The sequence below is a fragment of the Heterocephalus glaber genome, unplaced genomic scaffold (genome assembly GCF_053883595.1).
Source record: "Heterocephalus glaber isolate CG9 unplaced genomic scaffold, H.glaber_assembly_v1.0 deba00000546, whole genome shotgun sequence".
Lineage (NCBI taxonomy): Eukaryota > Metazoa > Chordata > Mammalia > Rodentia > Bathyergidae > Heterocephalus > Heterocephalus glaber.
The window spans coordinates 3,574,125-3,595,354 of record NW_028258147.1 but is presented as its reverse complement, the minus strand read 5'-3'; the positions used below and the strand labels follow the sequence as shown (position 1 = coordinate 3,595,354).

Genomic DNA, 21,230 nt, shown 5'->3' with positions numbered 1-21,230 from the left:
GATCAATAAGAATCAGAGATAAAACATTCATCATGTACATTCGGTATATCAGATCCATTCACACAACACTAAAGTAGGTTATAAGTAGACATCAATAAGTGTTAGAGATGATGTACAGGGTGCCTGTCAGCTGCAGATACAAATATATGCATAACAGTATATAATGTTAATCCTTTTGATAAGGCAAGTTATTCAATAAGGCAGCTGGAGTCACTGAAAAATTGCAAAAGCTCAACTTCAGAGAAACTAGAAAGTATAGCACAGTGAAACTGACTAGCTCAAACTTTTGAAAGAACTTTTAATTAAAAGTTTAGGTAAAAAGCTGAGTAACATAAATTTACCTGATTGCACTTCTAGAAGAGATTTAAGACTATTAATCAGAGTAAACTTTGTACTTGCAGTACAATTAGTTCTATTAATCTAATATTTCCAAATTGAAGTCACATTGACATTTGGGCACACTGGCTTGTGCATCTAACAGAATTATAAATTTGCCAGTCAAAATCTTATTTAATTATTTTACAGCCAATTAGGCAGGATCTTTAAGCACTACTGCTTACAACTGTCCATGATCTATGCTGTAATTATAGTGAACAGGAGAAACACCTGCAGACAACACTGGTGCGCATCATCCTCAGCTTCACAAATTCATTCACAGTACATCTATTAAAATCCTACACCCCCAAAAGGCACTAAACATGATTGTCAACTGAAACCCTAAAAAAAGCCCCAAGGATATTTTAAAGTTAAAGAATTTTACATGAAAAGAACCACTTTTGAATGTATAGCAGTACTTACAGAATGTACTTTATCTGCACAAGTTTTGCATAACATTCCCCAGATAATCTCAAACCACCTAACCTATTCCTACAGGGTAACTTCTCTTCTAATACTTTATAAGCATAACCCAACCTTCTTCCCATGAGCCTAAGTAAGCCAGGTTTCAATAACTTCATTTGAGCACAAAAGTGAAAAGTCCTCCTAGAATTTGGCACACAAAGGACTATTCCCTGTATTCATGTAGGATTTCATAAAAATCATACTTTTTGTAAGTGTTTTATCTTTCAAGAAAACTGAAGCCAAGTTGGTATCTCCACCAAAACCATTCCCAAAATATTTTCAGGGAACTATGTCACTTTCCATACATTTGTATTTTTTAAATGGAAGGTAGAAATTGGTCACTACCTAAAGGCCAGCATGGGAACAAAGTATCTTTAAAACACTTTCCTTATGTTTCATATTAAATTGGCCTTACAATGTTTATATTATTTTAAAGTATTTTTTGACATTTGCTTTCATCAACATTTTTGTAACATTTCCTTTCTATATGTGTGGTATATCAGTTCCAGTCTACCTAGAAAGATCTGAGTCTGATGCTGATGGGAAACAGGGTCTCTGCAGCACTCTGCTTTGCTGCTACACACATTGTACACACTATATTATCACAAGTGCTTCATGTGCTTGCAGTCCTGGTGAGACTATGGACTCCCTACGAGTCCACGCGCTCTGCCTAATGTTCTATTTGGGGTTTAAGAAACAAACACAAGAATTTCTCCTATGGTACAGTTTCAAAACTTGAATTAAATTTAACAATCAAATCTAACATACATCGAACATTTACTTTGTGGTAACCTTTGGCTTAGATTACATATGTAACATTTTCTTTTTTCTTTTTTGGCAGTGCTAGGGATCAAACTCAGAGCTTCATATATGCTAAGCATGTGGTGTACCACTGAGCTACACAGCCCCATGTAAATTATTTAATATAATATTTTAATTAATTACCTATAAGATGGAATATAAGGATTAATACAGAACAGTTTTATTCAGCTGAACTGTAACAGAGTATCAACATTATATAACGAGGAACTAGCACCATAATTTGTTCTATTAGTAGATAATAACAAGAGATGATAGATGTGATATGAAGTGCTTATAATGATTATTTTAGTAGGACTGGAAAAAGAAGAGGCATTTCTTTTGAGTAATAGCTAAATGTAAAAAACTGGTGAATTTATTCAGAGATTTACATTTCATGGTTGAAATTTTAAAGCTATTATGGGAATAAAGTTCTGCAGGAAAGTAAATGACATGAATTCACTGACTTCAAGTCCTTTAATTTTTAGTTAGATAATTATAGATAGTATTTTAAATAATATTACAGATGTAACTATAAAACTTTGACCTTTTAAAAAGATCTTCATTTTAAAAGTTTGTCTTCCCTTTGTTCTTCTGTGGTAAACTCTAAGCACCAAGCTGGTAAGACCCTGCCTGTCTTCTTCATAAATGAATACTCAGAATGCAACAGGAAGCACATCTCATAGGAGCTTCTATGAATGAATGACATGTGGATAAAGTAGGTGAAAAAACACTTTAATTCTAAAATGTTTAAATGGTCTACTGCCAGAACTATAAACTACGGGACTGAAGTATGAGTTAGTATTTTAAGAATCCTTAAAATAATTTCATTGGCTCTCCTGGTAGGCTGTGCTGATGCTACTGGTGTTAGTCATGTGCAGCGTCAAATGTTCTTGGCCATTTTTTTCCTTTACAGGGCTTTTGTGTGACCATTTTTTTTCTTTTTTTTTTTCTTAAATTCTTTTATTGGTACATTTTAGGTATACAATACGTTTACATTTATCATTGGGTGCTTGTACCTGTACATGATGTATCTTGGTTCTTATTTTTTCCCCATTACCTGTGTGGCCTTCACCGCCCCCCCCCTTCCCTATATACACAGATTTTGTTTCTGTTTTTTTCCTTTTCTCATAATTTTTCCTTTCCTTCTTTCCTTTCCCCTTCCCCTCCCACCACCCCTACACCTTTGGACCTTTTCCTATTTCAAATTATCAATTATTCATTTTAATCATTTTAATCCTTATTTACACTTTCAGTTTTTCACACCAGAGAAACTACTCAGTATTTACACATGTGTGTCCTATTTATTTCACTTAAGAGTATCGCCTCAATATGCATCCATTTAGCTATACATGTCTTTAGTTTCTCATTCTTTATGGCTGAGTAGTACTCCATTTTATAAGAAAACCACATCTTCTTTATCCAGCTTCCAACTGATGGGCATTTGAGCTGTTTCCAAGCTTTAGCTATCACAAACTGTGCCACTATAAACATGGATGCACATATATCACTGTGGTATGATTCTTTTAATTCTTTGAGGAAGATACCCAGCAGGGGAATAGCTGGGTCAAATGGGACTTCCAGTCCTATTTCTTTGAGGTATCTCCATACTGATTTCCACAGTGGTTGCGCCAGTCTGCACTCCCACCAATGGAGAAGGGTTCCTTTCTCTCCACAACCCCACCAACATTTGTTATTGGTTGATTTCTTGATAGCAGCCATTCTTTCTGGGGTGAGGTGGAATCTCAGCATTGTTTTCATCTGCATCTCTTGAATGACCAGTGATGTTGAACAGTTTTCATATATTTATTTGCTGCTTTGACTTCGTCTGAGAAATGTCTGTTCATTTCAGATGCCCATTTTTGAGTTGGGTCTTTGAATTTCGGAGGGTCTGATTTTTTTCAGTTCTTTATATATTCTAGATAGTAGCCCCTTGTCTGAGGTACAGCTGCTAAAAATTTTTTCCCACATGGCAGGTTGTCTGTTAGCTCTGTTGGTGGTTTCTCTTGCAGTGCAGAAGCTTTTTAGTAAGATGAGATCCCAGTTGTTGATGCTTTGTGCTAGTTCCCATGCTACTGAGGTTTTGTTCATAAAGTCTTTTCCTATGACAATGTCTTCAAGAGTTCTACCTAACTTATCTTCCAGCAAGTTTAGTGTTTCTGTCTTAATATTTAGATCTTTAATCCACTTTAATATTAGTTTAATGCATGGTGACAGGTATGGGTCTAGTTTTAATCTCTGGCAGGTTGAAATCCAGTATTTCCAACACCATTTATTAAATAGGCTATCTTTCCTCCAATGAGGGTGGTTGGCTCCTTTGTCAAAAATGAGGTGGCTGAGTATGTCTAAAGTTGTTTCTGCATCTTCTAATCTATTCCACTGATCCTCATGTCTGTTTCTTTGCCAGTATCATGCTATTTTTATCACAGTATCTTTGTAGTATAATTTCAAGTGTGTGACCTTTTATCAGGTATATAATATTGCTCTTGAAATTAGAGTTTAAAAAGTTTCCATCTTCTGTAGCCAATATGCATCCAAATGAACCCTACTACAGATAAAATTAACTAAATCCTCTTCAAAGTCCTTCAGAGTTTGTTGCCTAAGAGGGATGGCTGAGTGAAGGTTCAAGATGGTCAGAAGCTTCAAGGTGAAGCTTGCAGGTGCAAATCTGCTTGTGCAGATAAGAAATCATGAAAATAATTGGGCCAGGTAATACAGCTTTGTAATGCAATAGAAAAAATATAGCATACTGCTTTACAAGATCACGTGAGCTGGTCAAATTTCTAAGGAGAAATAGGTCTACCAAGTGATCTCTGTGCTTTCAAAGGTGGTGGGAATCCCTTATAGCCAACATCCCATCACTTTCTAGGTATGAAGCTAACAAGCTCATTGCAAATCAAAATATGATGTTCTAAGAAGTTTAGTAGGCAGCAGCTGGGGGAAAAGGGACATACAGGTATAAAGTAGCTACCCTCTAAAATACTCCCTCTCTTGTTTCCCCCCTCCCCTTTGTGGTGCTGAAGATGGAACCCAGGACCTTGTACATGTTAGGCAAGCCACTCTATCAGTGACCTATATCCCCAGCCCAAAACACTAATTCTTAGAATTCCTTCACAGTGTGTGAAATCAGTTTTTTTGTATTGTAGTCAGTCACATAACATGTCAACATCTAAGGGCACAGTCTCTGGGACTATCCTCACTTTTGACATCAACATCAAGTGTAGGAGGGTTCACAAACCACTGTAAGGTTCAATACTATGCTACAATGTCTGATAGGACACATTGAGAGCTATTAACTCCACTGTTTTCAAAGAGGGAAATGGCATAAAATCAGGCAAAAGAAAAAAATGTACAGTCTGGGGGAGTTTCAACTGCAAAGGGTCCTTTTGTCCCCAGGACCAATTACCCTCCTGGTATTGATGTGTGATAATATACACAGAGTATTATCAACCAGGGGCAATTACCAGTGTTTTAGAGTTTGGTGTTATTGAAGCTGCATTATACAATTCTACTGACTGATTGCCCATGAGTCAATCAGTCTCCAACACTCCTGTCCCATGCCCCACTGATAACCACACTGGCTAAGGGGCCCACCATGAATAACAATTTCTATCATTGAAGCAATTCTAAGGGCTCAGAGGTTCCGTTGCAGTGGCCTCATACAAAGTTCAGACTTTTCTTGGGTAAGGCCAAATCCTTACTACACATTTTGGCCATATGAAAATAGAATCACACAGAGAATATTATCCTAAGAGATACAGAGAATGATGCTGCTGAGATTGTGTACGAGACAAAGTCTAACCTACAGATCCATGTTGTCTTATAGAAGGTTAACACTTTTTTTGTGTGTGTGCTCTACAAAGTCTATTGCTCTCCAGTGATATGACAACTTGGTAAGGCTTCCAGGGAGATTTTTCTCATCTAACACCAGACTTGTTTATCTATAAAATTCAGCTTTCATCAATTTTTCAATCTCCTAAACTCACAGTTTTGGTTCTTTTCCCCCTTCTATCTAAACACTATGGGTTGAAAAGAGCCCCCTCCACCTCGCTCATTTATGTGCTGATGCCCAGTACCTCAAAATATGACTGGATTTGGAGAGTCTTTTTAAAAAGGTAATTAAGTTAAAATGAGGTCATTAAGGTGGGTTCTAACCCATTATGAGACTGGTATCGTTTTATTATTTTTTAAGATTAGGACACAGGAATGCACAGAGCCAAGACACACAGGGTAAAAGACAGCCATCTACAGGCCATAGAGAGAGGCCTCACAAGAATCCAACCCTGACAACTCCTGGGTCTCAGACTTCTAGCCTCCAGAACTGTAAGAAAATAAATGTTATTTAAGTCACCCAGAATATGGTACTATGCAGCCCTGGCAAACAAATACATCAATCAATCGTCAATCTTTCAATGACTATTTTGCACTAACCTTTTTTCTTTTTCACTTGAGAGGACCTCCCATCTTGTACTTCTGGTTATTTCTCATGTTTCCAACCAAATCTCACATCTACTGTCAGATTACTATTGCTACAGGAGCACAGAGATTAGAGTGCTCAGCTGATCAAATATTGTCTATTAACATCCTGTTACCTTAAGATCAACTTCCCAGTCCACCACCTAATTACCCTACGGACCTTTCCTACTTTTATCCTGCAATAATCTCCCAGAGTCACACCACTGATCTTCACTAAAGTTATCATCTAACTAGAGAGCATGATTTTTCTCCTAAGTATCTTTCCCTTCAACCTATTCAATATCCTTTTAAGCCTCAACCAAATAGCACTGTCTTTATAAAAACTGCATAGACTCTTAGAGTTTAAAGTGATCTCTGATTTATCTTAAATTATACTTATTTTCATAGTTATCATCTTATAATGAAGATATGATACCAACTCAAAGTTTTTCATACTACACAGACAAAAACGTTTATAGGGAAAAAAAGATACACCTTAAAATACTTATACATTGAGGGTACGTTTTAATATTCTATGTTTAATCAATTCTTTAAATTCTTGAGATCTCTCATTAACTTTTTTTTTGGTACCAGGGATCAAACTCAGTCCCTTGCGCTTGCAAGGCAGGCAGTGGAACCACTGAGCTAAATCCCTGGCCCAAGCTCTCACATTAACTTTTAAGAGGGAGATCTGTGACCCATTCTTAGAGAATCTCTCTCCACTCCATCTAAGTGATAATTTAAGAAAGCCTGATGATTTTCATCTATTTAAATAGAATTCAAACCACCTTTATAAAAATTTTATTTTAATCAACATTAAACTAACACTAATATCCATTACCACACAAATTTCACTGTAGCAAAAACTAATAACTCTACCTTAGAGTTTAATCATTTTATCAAATGCTTATAAACATGTACAAGGAAAGAGGTCAGAGCCTAAAGCAATCTTTCAAATAAACCCGTCACAACAACCTGGGTTTTTTTTGGCTGAACTAATTTGCACATGTGGTACTAACAAGGATTATACAATGAAATCATTTATATTCTTGGGAAAATTCTGAATGATGTCTTCTTACCTAATATGAGAAGTGGTAGTAAAGAGAACATGAAAGGCTATGAGTCATGGACACTTTGATCCACCAATTACAGAACATTCATTTAAACATCCCAAGGATTAATAGAGGTAGCAATTTAACATCACTTTCATAATCAAGGGCAAGGTAAAGTCTATGATTTAAATGCTTTCAAGGCACATGTGAAGAAACAAAAATAGTTTAAACACAAGGTAGATATCCAAATTTGGACAAGCCCATCATTTCATTATACAAAAGTGAATAGTTTCCATTAATAGAGGTAGCAATTTAACATCACCTTCATAATCAAGGGCACTCTACCTTATATATTATTCCAAATGAAAATCTATTACTATTGCTTTCAATTTTCCCTTAGTTCAAAAAACAGACTGAGTTGCAGTAAGCTTTCATCAAATGCTTTGTTTTATTTGAATTGCAGAACAGCAGATAATATGGTCGTATCTCAGCCACTCCAAAACACATCCAAATATTCCAGAGTGCCACATAACACATCTATCTTCAGAAAGCAACAAAACTGGGCTTTCATTTGGGTAAGGACAGTCTAATTATAACCGTACTAAAAACTTACTTGAACTTCGCTTCTACTTCTTCAGCAGCTTTCTGATATTGCTCAGTGGTAACTTTGTAGAACTCTGAACTCTGTGGATAAAGATTGATAAAGTGTTCAGTACCCAAGAAGATAAAAGGTGTGGAAAAATTGCAATTTCAAAAATATATATCCCCCGCCAAAGAAGGGAATGGAATTAATATGAGAAAATGAAAAAAAGGAAACAAAGTCTTTGTAAATAGGGAGGGATGGAGGGATTGAAGGGAGGTCAGGGGAAGAGGGAAAAAATAAGAACCAAGAGAGTATGTAAAGGTGCATATCTCCAATGATGAATGTCATTATATTGTACACCTAAAATGTACCAATAAAAGGATATACAAAAAAATATATATATATATATATATTTTCTGTCACTCACACAGTAGGAATTTTTCTTGCAAAAGTGACATGAAATACATGCAAGATTATTCATTTAAATAACAGCACCATTGCAGATATATCATAATTACAGAGTAAATTTTCATAGTTATAATTCATCATTTGGTCCTTCTAAGAAAATTCCAAACTTTTTACTTAGACCTGTGGTATCTGTAATCTACGACTGGAGTGCTTGAGATCTAGCAATGAAATTCACATGAATTGACATTTGCCTAGTAGATCAGTGTTCCAACATGGATATTAAAGGCTTATTTCTTTTACATAATATGTTTATTCTCAAGTTCCTGTATGGAATAGAACTTGTTCTATCACCTCCACAAAACCCAAAGAGCATCAAAATTTACAATAAATTAATCAGTAAGAACAAAGTGACAAACTTTGATAATTTTAATACAAAAAATGTTTATACTACTACATGAACATATAAGTAACATAATCCAAGTTGGAATGACAAAATTATACCTTTCTTAGGGCAGCAAAATTAAAACTTATTTATTCTGACTTACTACCTTGAACCCAGTCGTACTATATGGATGACCTATATGAACACACGAGCTTTCACACTCAATGAAATATCCTGCAAAATACATGGCAGTACAAAAGACCACTACACAATACAGCGGTCTATTGGTTGCCTTTGTTCCCTAGTCACTCAGGTTTCACAAGCATGACTTGGGGCAGTTTATTTTCTAATAAATCATTATTGGTTGATGAGAAAATGAAAATGAAATTCTCTTCAAATCAGCCACTCCTTTGCATTTCACAATCTGAGCTGCCCAAATGACAGTCACATCCAGGTTTCTAGAATGTAGATAAAATCAATAGGTATGTGATTAGACAGCAGAGTCAGGGTGGCTAGAGCCATGGACAGGTCACCATTTGAGATGATGAATGGCTTTCTATCAACCTGTAGTTCCCTACGATGCTAACATTTACTATAATCTTATTTGGGCTACGATTTATCTTTCTTGCAACTGATCAATAAAGATGAACAGAACAGCTGTGGGGATCGATTGTAATTTTTTATCATTTTCAAGCACAAAGGTGCATTTCTGACACAAAGACAATATTCTAAGTGTACTGCTTCTGCATTTTTAAGAATTGCAATTTGAGTGATCAACTGCCCCAGTCTATATGCTGAGAGGTTTTAATTCATTTGTAAGTCTAAGGCGATCAAAAAGCCATTTGTCAGGCCCGGGATTTAGCTCAGTGGTTTCGCTGCCTGCTGCGCAAGCGCAAGGACCCGAGTTCAATCCCTGGTACCAAAAAAAACAACAACAAAAAAAGCCATTTGTCTTCTCAGATAGTTTTACTTTTAGTTATGTCACACCTCCCTATCAGCTTTACTTACAAGATTGTCTTCCTTTCTAAATACACACCAGCCATGACATGTGCTTCCTTAATGTTTGGCTAAGCTTTTCTTTGAACCTTTCTCATAAAGAGGGCAGCAAAAGAGGCAATTACTAATCTTACACTAACAATGATGAGAACTCCCAAATTACCGTGATTTACTCCTAAGTGGACAATACATTACTGAATTATCTATTAAGATGCTGGCAAAACAATAACATCTTGATTAATACCTTCACTTATTTTAAGCACTGAAAGTGTAACATCTGGACAGGACTGGGCCGAAAGATCTGGTTTCTGGTTCTGTTCTGTGATCCTCAGTAAGTAGTTCAAACTCCCCCAGATTCCTTTCCAGTGTTCTTAACCTACTCCTACTAATCTCTACCCAAGCTGTGGTAGGAATCAACCTAGTATTTTTGCAGAGTAAGATCAACATCCAAATAAAATAACTGGAAGGAAAATGACTAACTTGGGAATTGCACTGTGGGTACAAATTCTCAATGATCAGAAGTAAATATAAAGTTTTCTAAAAAGAATGATGCATAAAAACAAGAGTTCTGCCATAATATAAATTTGTGAGCACCCCTCTTCTTTGTAATACCAAATGCAGGTAAAATCATGACTAATCATAACAAAATTTCCCAGGAGGCATGCTGCCTACAAATTTAGCATGTAATATCAAATTTAAGTTCTATGCTTTATTTAGATTTGAGACTTACACCTCAGTGACCAGTTTACCACATTGCATAAATCTCTGTAACAACAACAACAACAAAATTCTCAGGAGGCAACACCATATAAACACTAAAAGAATAAACACAAATACAATCTAGACATGCAACTAGCTACTGTTTAGTTCATTTAAGTATTTACTTCTTCATTCACCACAATTAGATCTTTATTATCCAATAATGTCCATTTTGGGAAATCAGGCCTTCAGGAAGTCTTCCATTTGATATGAGAGAAATAAAAATAAGACCACAAGTACCAAGTTAAAAATTATGGATGCTGTCATGGAAGTTCAGAAAGAACAAAGACCTCTGACTTCAGAAAATGCTTCTAAAAATGAAAAGTTTTCATTCAAAATGAAAAAAACCCTCAACATATGTTTCACTGGGAGAATAGATAAGTACTTAGTGTTCATACAGTGGAAACCGACACAGTAGAGAAAAAGAATCCAGCTGATACACATATATATGGAATAATAAAAACAGCTGAAAATATATGGTCAGATGCAATTTATTTCAAGTTTGGAAAGGTGCAAAATAATAAGCAACAAATTCCACTGTTTGTATACAAGTGGCACCAGTTTTGTTGTGATAGTAAAGAGGATAAAAGGGGCAGAACACCACAAAGGAAAGGAACACAGGGGAGATTTACTGCATTTCTACATATATTCCTTAAAATGAGGTATGAACATGCAGCTAGCTATTACACTGATTTTAAATAGTTCATAATACATACAAAAATTGTGTTACCCGCCCTTGCCCATGAAGGGCTAATTAACAAATGATTTAGTGTGACTACACCATGAAAGTGTGTTTAGGGTGGATACATGCTCAAGAGGTTGGCTAATGGAGTATTCCTGAATACTAAGCCATGTGAACACGTTACTAAACAAATGTACTTTATTCAACTTTTTCATGCAAAATAACTTGAAGACTTACAGAAAAGGGGCAAAAAATTTGGAGTGGCTTCCCATATATCACCTAGCTCTTCTTGTTCATGTCAACATCTTAAACACAGTAAATCATCAAAAGTAGTAACTTAGCAATGTTACAACACTAGCAACTAGTAGTTGAAGTGACTGCTATTAACTAATCTACAGAATTTGTCTTTTCCCACTAATGTTCCTTTTCTGTGCTAGGGTCCAGTCTTGGATCCCATGTAGCATTTAATTTTCATGGCTCTTCAGTCTCCTCTAACCTGTAACAGCTCCTCAGTCTTTGTCTTTTATGACCTTGATATTTCTGAAGAATCTGGTCAGGTGTTTTGTAGAAAGTCTGACAATTTCGATTTGATCACTTGATTAATGTGGTGCCTACAAGGTTTCTCCACAGCAAAGCTACTATTTTTCCTTTTGTAAATGATCTCTTGTGGAAAATACTTTGAGTTTATGCAAATATCCTGTTTCTCAAAGTTTTGTCCATCACTTTTGTGTATGCATTGATGTCTAAAGCAATAGTTACTATGGCGTTCACATGCTGCATTAATTTTTAAATGTCATTGTTGCACACTTAGACTTTATTGATAAAATGACAACCTTCATTCCTTCTTTTACTCAAGTATGAAGACTATATAGCAGCATAGGAAAAGTCTTTTGAAACAAAATCTACAAAGACTGGATAGCTCCTCTTAGGAAAGTATAAATTTCCCCATAGTCTGATTAGGAAATAGGAAGTGTGATTAGGAGGTAAACAGAAGATTGGAAAAAGAGGGGAAGTTAAAGAGCCAAAGAAGGATAGACCTAAATCTCTGCCAGCGGGAGATCTGAATCACTGTAAAGAGTTAACTGTCCATAGCCGTGTGGATGAGGCAGACCAGCTCCTGCAAGGAGTAGAAGAACAGGAAAAGAGTGAATGGTTTCTCTCAGGCTGCCTCATAGGGGATTTTAGGAAGCAGCCCCAACTCTTGTACTACTATTTTGTGAACGCCTGGGCAAAGGCCTGTGTACTATCTGCTTCAGAGTTACCTCTGGAGTTTAGTAACATGTGGAGCCCCGGGCCACACCTTTCATCTCTGCAGATGAAACCAAGCCAAGAAGCTACATTTTAAACAAATATCTCGTATGACTCTGAATACATATTAAATGTGGAAATGACTCGGTTTTTATAATAAAAAAATAATATACCATTTAGCTTGCCATTCAAACTGAAAAAAAATCAGTATTTTTGAAGAATGAAACAAATACCACTTTCTGTAATTAAATATAGCTATAGTCTTTATAAAAGTGTTCCAAATATTTTGTCAATATTGTCTCCAAATCACTGGTGGACCCCAAATTGATCCCAAGAACTCTGGCTTTACACATTGCCTAGTAATGCCACAATGTTCCTACCTGGAGGAAGAGAAAATCCAAGTACAAAAATTTTCAGAAAGGTTGCTTCTGTTATCTGTGTTGCCTTGAGACAGTAGTAGATTATACATGTAACTATATTGTTTATTAATTATAGTTACTATTATTTTAATGTCACTGTAACTATATTATTCAAATAAAACTACAATTTCTGGTAGTACATACTTGTATCAGTTGTATTTTGATTATATTATCTAAACTTGGCTCAAATACATAAGGTCTGCATTTCTAATGAGAGTATATGTATAAGCCCTTTGAATTTGGTTGATACATTAAGTCCTTATATTGTACGGGGTAAAGGAGAAATCCTTGCCAAGTAATATTAAAAGGAGAACTAAAAACAACAGGTGAAGTGATACGGTTTATATGTAGATGTCCCCCTCCACCTCTAAAATGCCATGCACTCAAAGAGGTGGGGCTTTTGGGAGGTGATTAGATCATGGGGGCATTTATAGCTAAATGTGACATTGGGAGATGAAGCCTTGCTGGAAGAAATGAGTCACTGCAGACATGGCTTGGAAGAGTGTATCTCCTGTCCTCTTCCCTTCATCTCTCTCTCTCTCTGTGCTTCCTGCTGCCATTCCACAAGCTTTTCTCTTTTGTGATGCCCCTCTGCCATGCCACCCTGCCTTGGACCCAGTGGACTATGGACTGAAACCTCTACGAACTGTGAGCCAAAATAAACCCTCCTTTAATTTGCGAGTGTTGGACATTGTGTCTCAGTGACAAGAAAGTGATTAAGACATGGAGAAAGATGCTCATGACCTTGTAAGGTGGCCTTTTGATGAATGAGTCTTACTTTGTATAAAGGCTTATCAAGTCTATGCATGTAAAGATCTCAGCAGCCTAAAATTAAAAACATCTCTACTCATACTTGTTCTGTAGTTTGTTGCCCATCAACAGCAGGAAAAATTCTTGACATGATTTGCCTGGTGATAGTACAGATTTGTTGGCAGTGAAATGTGATTTAAATCAAATATTAAAGGTCTGATTTATTAATTTATTCTTTTAAGATAGAAACTATTATTGATATAAGAATAAAACATGTTTCTCATCAAGCTTTTCTTTGAAAAGTTAGACCTCATAAATTCAAAATAGAATGAGAGCATCTTTTTAGATATTTTAGCACTATCAAAAATCTGATATAGCCTTTCTTTATCAAGTTAAATTATTACAAAGTGAATTATCTCCAAAATACCAATATAATTCTCCACATTAGGGAGATGTTTCTGTCACCTGTAGTAGAGGACAAGACACCACTGGAAACAACAGGCATTTTTATTGTCTATACCTTTTTATTGTCTATACCTTCCAAACTGAGGCAGCAAGGGCCAATTACTGGAAACACAGGCAGCAAACTGAGTGAGACTGCTCCACTGTACACCATTTTTAATATCTTTCATTTAAAACATGAATATATTGTCACAGCATTCTGCACTTAGCAATACAATTCTTAGCAGCATGGCATGGTGACTAAGAACCCAGATGTTAGCTGTTAGAATGCCAAAGCATGGCTCTACCCTTATGGGACAGAACAAGTTACTTAACCTCAAAAGTTGCCTCAGATTTATAAAATGGGGATAGTACCAAAAATTACCTTTCAGGATTCTCTGGATATTAAATAAGACAGTACATGAAAAATTCTCTGAATAGTACCTGGGTCTATGTAATTTTTTAAAAAACCATTTAAAAATTTAACCTTTTAAAGAACAGAAGTTTCTTCATCTATTAAATCAAGCATCACTGCTTACACTGCTTATCTTTCTGTTCCTTAAAGTGAATGGGAAATGTGAAGACAATGGCTGGTTTGTTGTTGAGAGTGTTAATGGCTATGGCATTAACTATCCTGTATAGAAATCAAACCAATAACTTTTACCTCATCACCAGTGAAATCCAATTAATGAACTTAAACAGCAAAAGTACTTCAATACCAGGACTTCCCTGAGCTTTAATTCTTATTATGCAAATCTCCAAGAAACACTGTTGCTAATTCACAAACTGATATGCTCAAGGAACTCTACTCATGGGACATTTGAGGGAACAGAATTCCCTAAAATGATCCGAGAAAAATCCAACCACTATTCAATGCTACACTTTTCAATATGCAACTTTTCTATCCTCAAAGTGACACTTCCTTATGGGTTATTTTTAAACTAAAGTTTAAATGATAAGAGAAGAATTTGCCAATACTGGAAAATGATTCCACAACTAATGACTTATGTATCACTTTTTATTAAGTGCTAATAAAAAAGAACATGGTATTATCTGGAATATTTTAAATGTGAGATGAAATCATTTAAAGAAAACTGCTGCTTCCACGCTCTCAGAGCCTGTTGGTAGACTACAAAAAAGGGCCAAAATCCTTTATTCTTTTCTTATTCATGCCCTGGGCTGGTCAGCCTGAAAAGGTGGAGTGTACTTCAGCATTCCTGAATCTAGAACATTCTTGTGACTTTCTCTGGCCAACAGAATGTCACACAAGTGACAATGCGCCAGTTTTAAAGCTGGGCCTCTCTCTTAGAACCCTGCCCAGGTATCGTGTCAATAATCCCAGGCTGGCCTGCCGGAGTAGGAGAGATTACAAGTTATCCTAACTGAGGACATCCTGGACTAGCCAAACCTCAGCCAAATGGGCATGACAGAGCCCAGCCTACCCCAGCCTAACTCAGATCTGTCCCAGCTGACAATAGCCCACACTAGGTACCTGAAGAATCAAGAGGTGAATACATGGTAGATGTTTTAAGCCACTAAGCTTGGGGTGGTTTGTTATACAAAAATACAACAGAATTTCACCTTTTTTCTGCATTTCATAAAGAACACAAACTTTTATCAAAGCACTTATCACTCTGTACCATCAATATGATTTCCAGGGGGGTCTCCTCAAACATGCATGTCTAAACTCCCCAGGGGCAGGTATCTTGTTCTATTCATTACTTGACACACAAACTTACTGAAATATGTTAAAATGATACCACTAATTCTGAATTGCACTTCAACTTTTGCTCTTATGTAAAACAGGACAGAGAGACAACTCTAATATACATGAAATAATATTATAATAAAGATTAGATGATAAATGTCTCCCTTTAAGTTGACATTTCAGCCTGGAGTGCCATAAAAAGGACACAGATATCGTTTAAAATTGTGTTCAATCACAGAAATAGAATAACCGGAAGGGGAAGCTGCAAAAAGTAGCCCAAACAAGTGAGGCATTTATTACTTTTTTTTCATGTGATAAGATGTTTAAATGCTGGAAACCTAGGGTGGACGTAGCTGCCAAAGTATATAACCAAATACTTAGGGCCTTTTCTCTCTTCCTTGCCAGCCCCCTTAACATTTAGCTTTTGTCTTCATGGTTTCAAGACAGCTACTGTATCTCCAGTTATAATGTCCAAACCCTAAAGAAGGGGAGTGGTAAAAGGTGGGGAGAGAAACCTCCTCCAGAAATTTCCACTTAGAGCTCTCTGGCCAGAATTATATATCATACAAAACCCTGGCTGTAAAAGAGGCTGGGAAATTGAGTATTTTGGTTTTCACTGAGAGTAAAGAAAGTGATGAAGAAATTTGCAATGGGTGTTTATTGAGTCAATTTATCATAGCTGTCACGAAAGTTAAGGTGACGGCATACAATCATGCACAAAACAGTGTGGCTGATCTCAGATGGAAGTATTCCAGTATTTCTTGTCAATCTCCCTTAAACTCCCAATGTGGGTGTGGTTGGGGGTGGAGGATTTAGCCATCTGATATCCAAGAAGAAAGTTTTCTAAGTGTGGCAAGGAAATGAGAATCAACAACAATGGGCATCATTCCCAAGTTTCCTTGGGCTGGCTATGGCCCAAGTTTTGAATGCGTGATCCACTGCCGTTTTCCACTTACAGAATGTCTTCCTTTTAGAAATACATATATTAAAATGCACATGCACAGACACACATTACTGCTAGATTTGAAAAGTATCTGCTTTCAAGCTCTAAATTAGATCAAAAGAAAAAATGCACACATACCGTGTCCTTGAAGTATTTTTTCAGATTCTGAATCTTATTTCTATTCTCTTGTAACTATCATGATCATACATGTAGCACATAAGTAAAGAACACATCATAAAGGTCACAAGAAAAAAATGTTAATTAGCTCTTGGCAGTTCTTTTACAAAATGCTTCATATAGAAACTAGGGCATAACTAGGTAACACACCAGATCGAGGTACAATTTAAATTTTGGTAGCCTGAAGCTATTTCTCAGAGGTGCTAACATTCCTCCTGCCACTCAAGGATTATGCAACTCCACAGAGTGAATGGTATATAGAAGGAACAAGTCTGATTTTGGATGAGGGAAGACTGGCTGAACATATGGCTCTCTTCTTTATAAGCTGATCTGGATGTATGACTACTGTTACCAACCATAGTTCTCTCCTCCTCTTACAGCCCACTCAAATACAAATGTCACTCTCTGTGGCTAGCCAATTCAAAAGTCTATGGTCTATAAATAGCAATGCCCAGAAAAGCATTCTTTTTGTTGATTAGCTATGTTCGCAACAGTCTTATACTTTTTTGTAATAACACTTACCCAGGAACTATATTACGATGCATAATCAGCTAGATGCAGGTACGTATGTCTCTCACAAGGTGAAAACAAGCATGTAGAAACCCAATTTGATACTGCATTAAATTCAGCTCAGACAAAATTCTAGGCATGGATACCCTGAAACGTCATTTACTCAATGGCATCAGGTAGCCAAAGAGTTTGTGCCCCATCAACCATCCTGTCTTTTTACAAGAATTACACAGAATCAAGAGACTGACTTGGCAACGTAACTATATATTTTTACTACAATTTTAAGAGCTACAGAATTTTTTTAAAAAAATCACCAGCGGTCCAAATTTAGTAGTTTTAGTATTTTCCCTGAAAAAAAATTTCTACTGGAAAGCCTAATGGCTGGTTTGAGTTTTCACCTTCCTGAGTCTTGGTACATTCTGAAGTCTGTTACAGGTGGGCAGAACCGTGGAATAAGAAATTTTCAGCAAGGGACCCCTGAGTAGAGCAGCTGGCATCTTACAGAACCTTTTATTACTAGAACTTTTTAAATTCATAGCCTTGATTCCACTGCCTCTTAACTCTCCCCTTTCATTCCCTTCTGGCCCCTGCTCTGGACAATGCTATCCACAGTACAGGAAAAACAAAGATAATATTTAAATCGCTTTGGAAATTGCCAACATTGGTTCAGCTTCATGGTATGTCAGATCCAGTATTGTTTCTAAAAGGTACACCAAGAACGGTTTGAATTATTTAAACAGCCTCACTTTTTAACATCTAAAATGAGGTGATTCTATCAATAGAACAACGTAAGTTCAGAAGTTGGCAAAGAGCCTCGTTTTTGTTTTCGGAAGGCTGAGGTTCTCAATCACATTATCATTCCTGCCAACAACCACTGGCTCTGTAGGTAATCCAAAGAGCCTGACTTTCCACTAATTTGCCTACACACTTATGCATGAACCTGAAAAATGATCACTGCTGAACTGTATCTCTAAACTGCGGCATTGCTGTTGGTTTTGTGTAAGTGCCGAGCTCAAAAGGATAGGTACTTATTTTGAGTACCCATAAATTTCTGCTAATAACTATTTGTGAATATTCATATTTGTATCTTAGTTTTTCTTGTCCCTATCTTTTTGTATCTCAGCCCACAGACTGGGCTGGACATATTTGCTTTTTAGGCTTTTGGTCTTGATCTCTTTCTTCCAGTTTGCAATCCTCCAGCATCCATCTTGGAACATGAGTAGACCTTAAAAGAGGGAAATTCTGTATTAAGAGTAGGGAAGTGGAACAACGGGTGCCTGAAGTCTCATTATACTGAAGCCATCATGTCAGCCCTAAATGGCTCATCTCTAAACTTTTATTAAATAAGAGAAAAATAAACTTCTACCTAATTTAAGCCTTTCTAATTTTATGATATATAGAGTCAAACTAATGAAGGACAGACTCTCTTAAAGCCCAAAGATGTTTGCTTTTCTGAGACTACATGTATACCCTTCAATAAAGTCAAATGCACTACACACTAGCAGCATCTTTCTCCTTTCAGTAGTGCTTTGAGTCTAGTTGGAAGAAATTTCTGTTTCTTCTACCACTCTCTTTTTTTAACAAAGAACAGGGCAAACTAAAAATTTTTACAGCCATATTTAACTCTAGCATCAAATCTTACCATCTTTAAAAAGACACATTTCCTGAAAATCTCATTGTCTCCTGGGTACCTAGGCAAAATTAATAAACTGCTTTTGTAATTACCCTTTCATTCCATCTTCACTATTTCTCATAAAAGAAACAAAGCTATTCAGAGCTTTTTCTGCCATTTCTAGTTTTATTCCAGGAGCTTTAGAAACTTCACTAATTAGAGTCTCAGGGTTTTTTTTTCCCCCTCCTTGACTTAGTTTCTAATTAAATCAGGAATCCTGACTCATTAACATTGCCACTACACAGGGCTAACCTTAGCTAAATTATTTCATGCCTCAGTTTCTTCAACCGAGCAATTTAAATAAACCACTGCACCAAACACTCTGGCATTCTAAGTTTCTTTTTATTTGTTCATCTCTTCATTCCACAAGTAATGAAGGTTAGGGCTGGGGATTTAGCTCAGTGGTTCCGGCATTTGCCTTACAAGCGCAAGGTCCCGAGTTCAATCCCTGGTACCAAAAAAAACCAAGTAATTAAGGTCTGTGCCAGACACCAGGCCAGGAACTTGGAATATGCTGACGAGCAAACGGAGATGTGACGAGCAAACGGAGATGTGGCCCTGCTTCTATAGTTTATGGTGTGATAGGCAGACATTAATTTTTTTTTTAAATCACATAAGTAAATGTATAATTAGTAAAGTATTCCAGTATCATTGGATCACTATATGGAACTTTTCATCTCTAGAATGGAGTTTTTCTAATGAGTCTCAAAAGCTCCAAATTTCTTTGAAGTCAATAACTACTCTTCATATTCAGTTTTTGAATTAGCTATGATTTCATTTCCTTTTAATTTCTCTAGCTATTTCTGTCAGACACTTCAAGCTTTATCTCATAGTTCTCTCTACCCATAAGTTTATTCTGATTCCTTTAAGAATATGAGACCTGCTTATGTTGATATAGAAAGAGGTCCAAGAAATATGACAGTTACAAAAACACTTTCAGTAATATACTTTGTAAGTAATAAGCACTTGTGGATATGTACACCCACAGTGAAGTGTTCTATAAGGAAGTGACCCCTGGAAAGAAGATGTGAGGAGGAGATACTTTTCCTCTTTATTTAATAGCCATCTATAACAATTTAGGTTTTAGCATGGATCTATGTAATTTTCATAAGAAAATTAATTATGTCTTCAGTTTCAGCAGCATTACAAGAAACCTAATCTAGACAGTACTGGGGAAACGACTGGTCCTTTTCCATTTATAATTCTCATCTTCTATGCTTAGACTGAGACTTGCTATTTATCCTAAAAATAAGGCATTAATTTTCTCACTATCACCCTTCTATATTAAGGCCAATAAAAGATCTGAAATCCATGTTAGTAGCTCTTCTTCCTGTGACAAAACAGCATCACTTTTCTACACTCACCTCTCAGACTTCTATTATCACACACCTGAGACCTTTCTGCTCTTTCCATGGTTGTGTATCTCACTGTTTCTTCTACAAGGGTGAGACAAAGCAACTTCACAGTTATCGGAAGGGTACTCAAGAGAATTTACTGGGATGTCTTGCAAGACCTACAGAGTAACTCTTAAATTACGCGTGTTATCAGCACTGGCACCTCTCATTCTCTTGAGGGCCCTGTGATGCAACACAGTCACTATCAAGGTTATAAGTCTTCTCTGGGAAGTGTTCAATGTGGAGGTGCGCCATGCACATTTAACCGCATACCATCGGATGCCTTTACACAGAATCTGTCACATCATTACTGCCAATGCATCTCAGGTTAGTGCTCCACTCCATATCATCTCCTATAGAAAGGATCTCTAAGGAACATACTTCTGTTTACTTGGCATAAAGACTGATGTAAGTCTGTGCACATGGAGCCCTCTTGATAACTGTGGCCTAAAAAGAAGTCAAAGATGACAATACTTACTACAGAGGATGCAGGCAAACACTAGCTCACTTATCAGCAACTGTAACTCTTCACTCACTCCCAGTTTTACATTAAAGACCTGAAGGATTTACAAAATATTCTCATTTTGATGACCTGGACTTATTCATTTCACATGGTTTCCAACCTTTGGAAAGTCAACCTAAAATTAATTCATTCAAAAAGCATTACTTTTGATGAGTTAATATGGCTAAGTGTAGGTGTAGGTCAAAGGGATGGAAGACTGAAGATACCCTGAAAAGCTAGAGGGGATAGAGAAGTAAACAACTAACCAATTATAATATACAGAGAGAACTGGCTTCAGTTTTGTCGTCCTGTTAGTCTTTAAGAGCTTTATATTTGCAAACGCTAAGGGAAGTAGTAAGCTTTGTCATCCAACCTGATGTTTTTCACACTTGTAAGGTATTCCACTAACTGAAAATATATTAATCACAAATCGAAATCCACAAATTTTAAGTATTCTAATTAAGATAACTAGAAGACTTTTGAGATTTTTTCCTTGGAATCCAAGTGGAGA

General features: G+C 36.4%; 1 protein-coding gene across 6 annotated transcripts in view; it reads right to left on the bottom strand.

Moving 5' to 3' along the window:
• Window positions 1–21,230, bottom strand: part of Chchd3 (coiled-coil-helix-coiled-coil-helix domain containing 3) — a 276,433-nt gene that overhangs the window by 44,934 nt on the left and 210,269 nt on the right. For all 6 annotated transcript variants that reach the window (XR_015448681.1, XR_015448682.1, XM_087204525.1 and 3 more), the window contains one exon: window positions 7,759–7,829. Coding sequence is in view for 4 of the 6 variants with exons in the window: in XM_087204525.1 (XP_087060651.1) it covers window positions 7,759–7,829 (71 nt within the window). In the remaining 2 variants the exon portion in view is untranslated. The remainder of the gene's footprint in view (window positions 1–7,758; window positions 7,830–21,230) is intronic.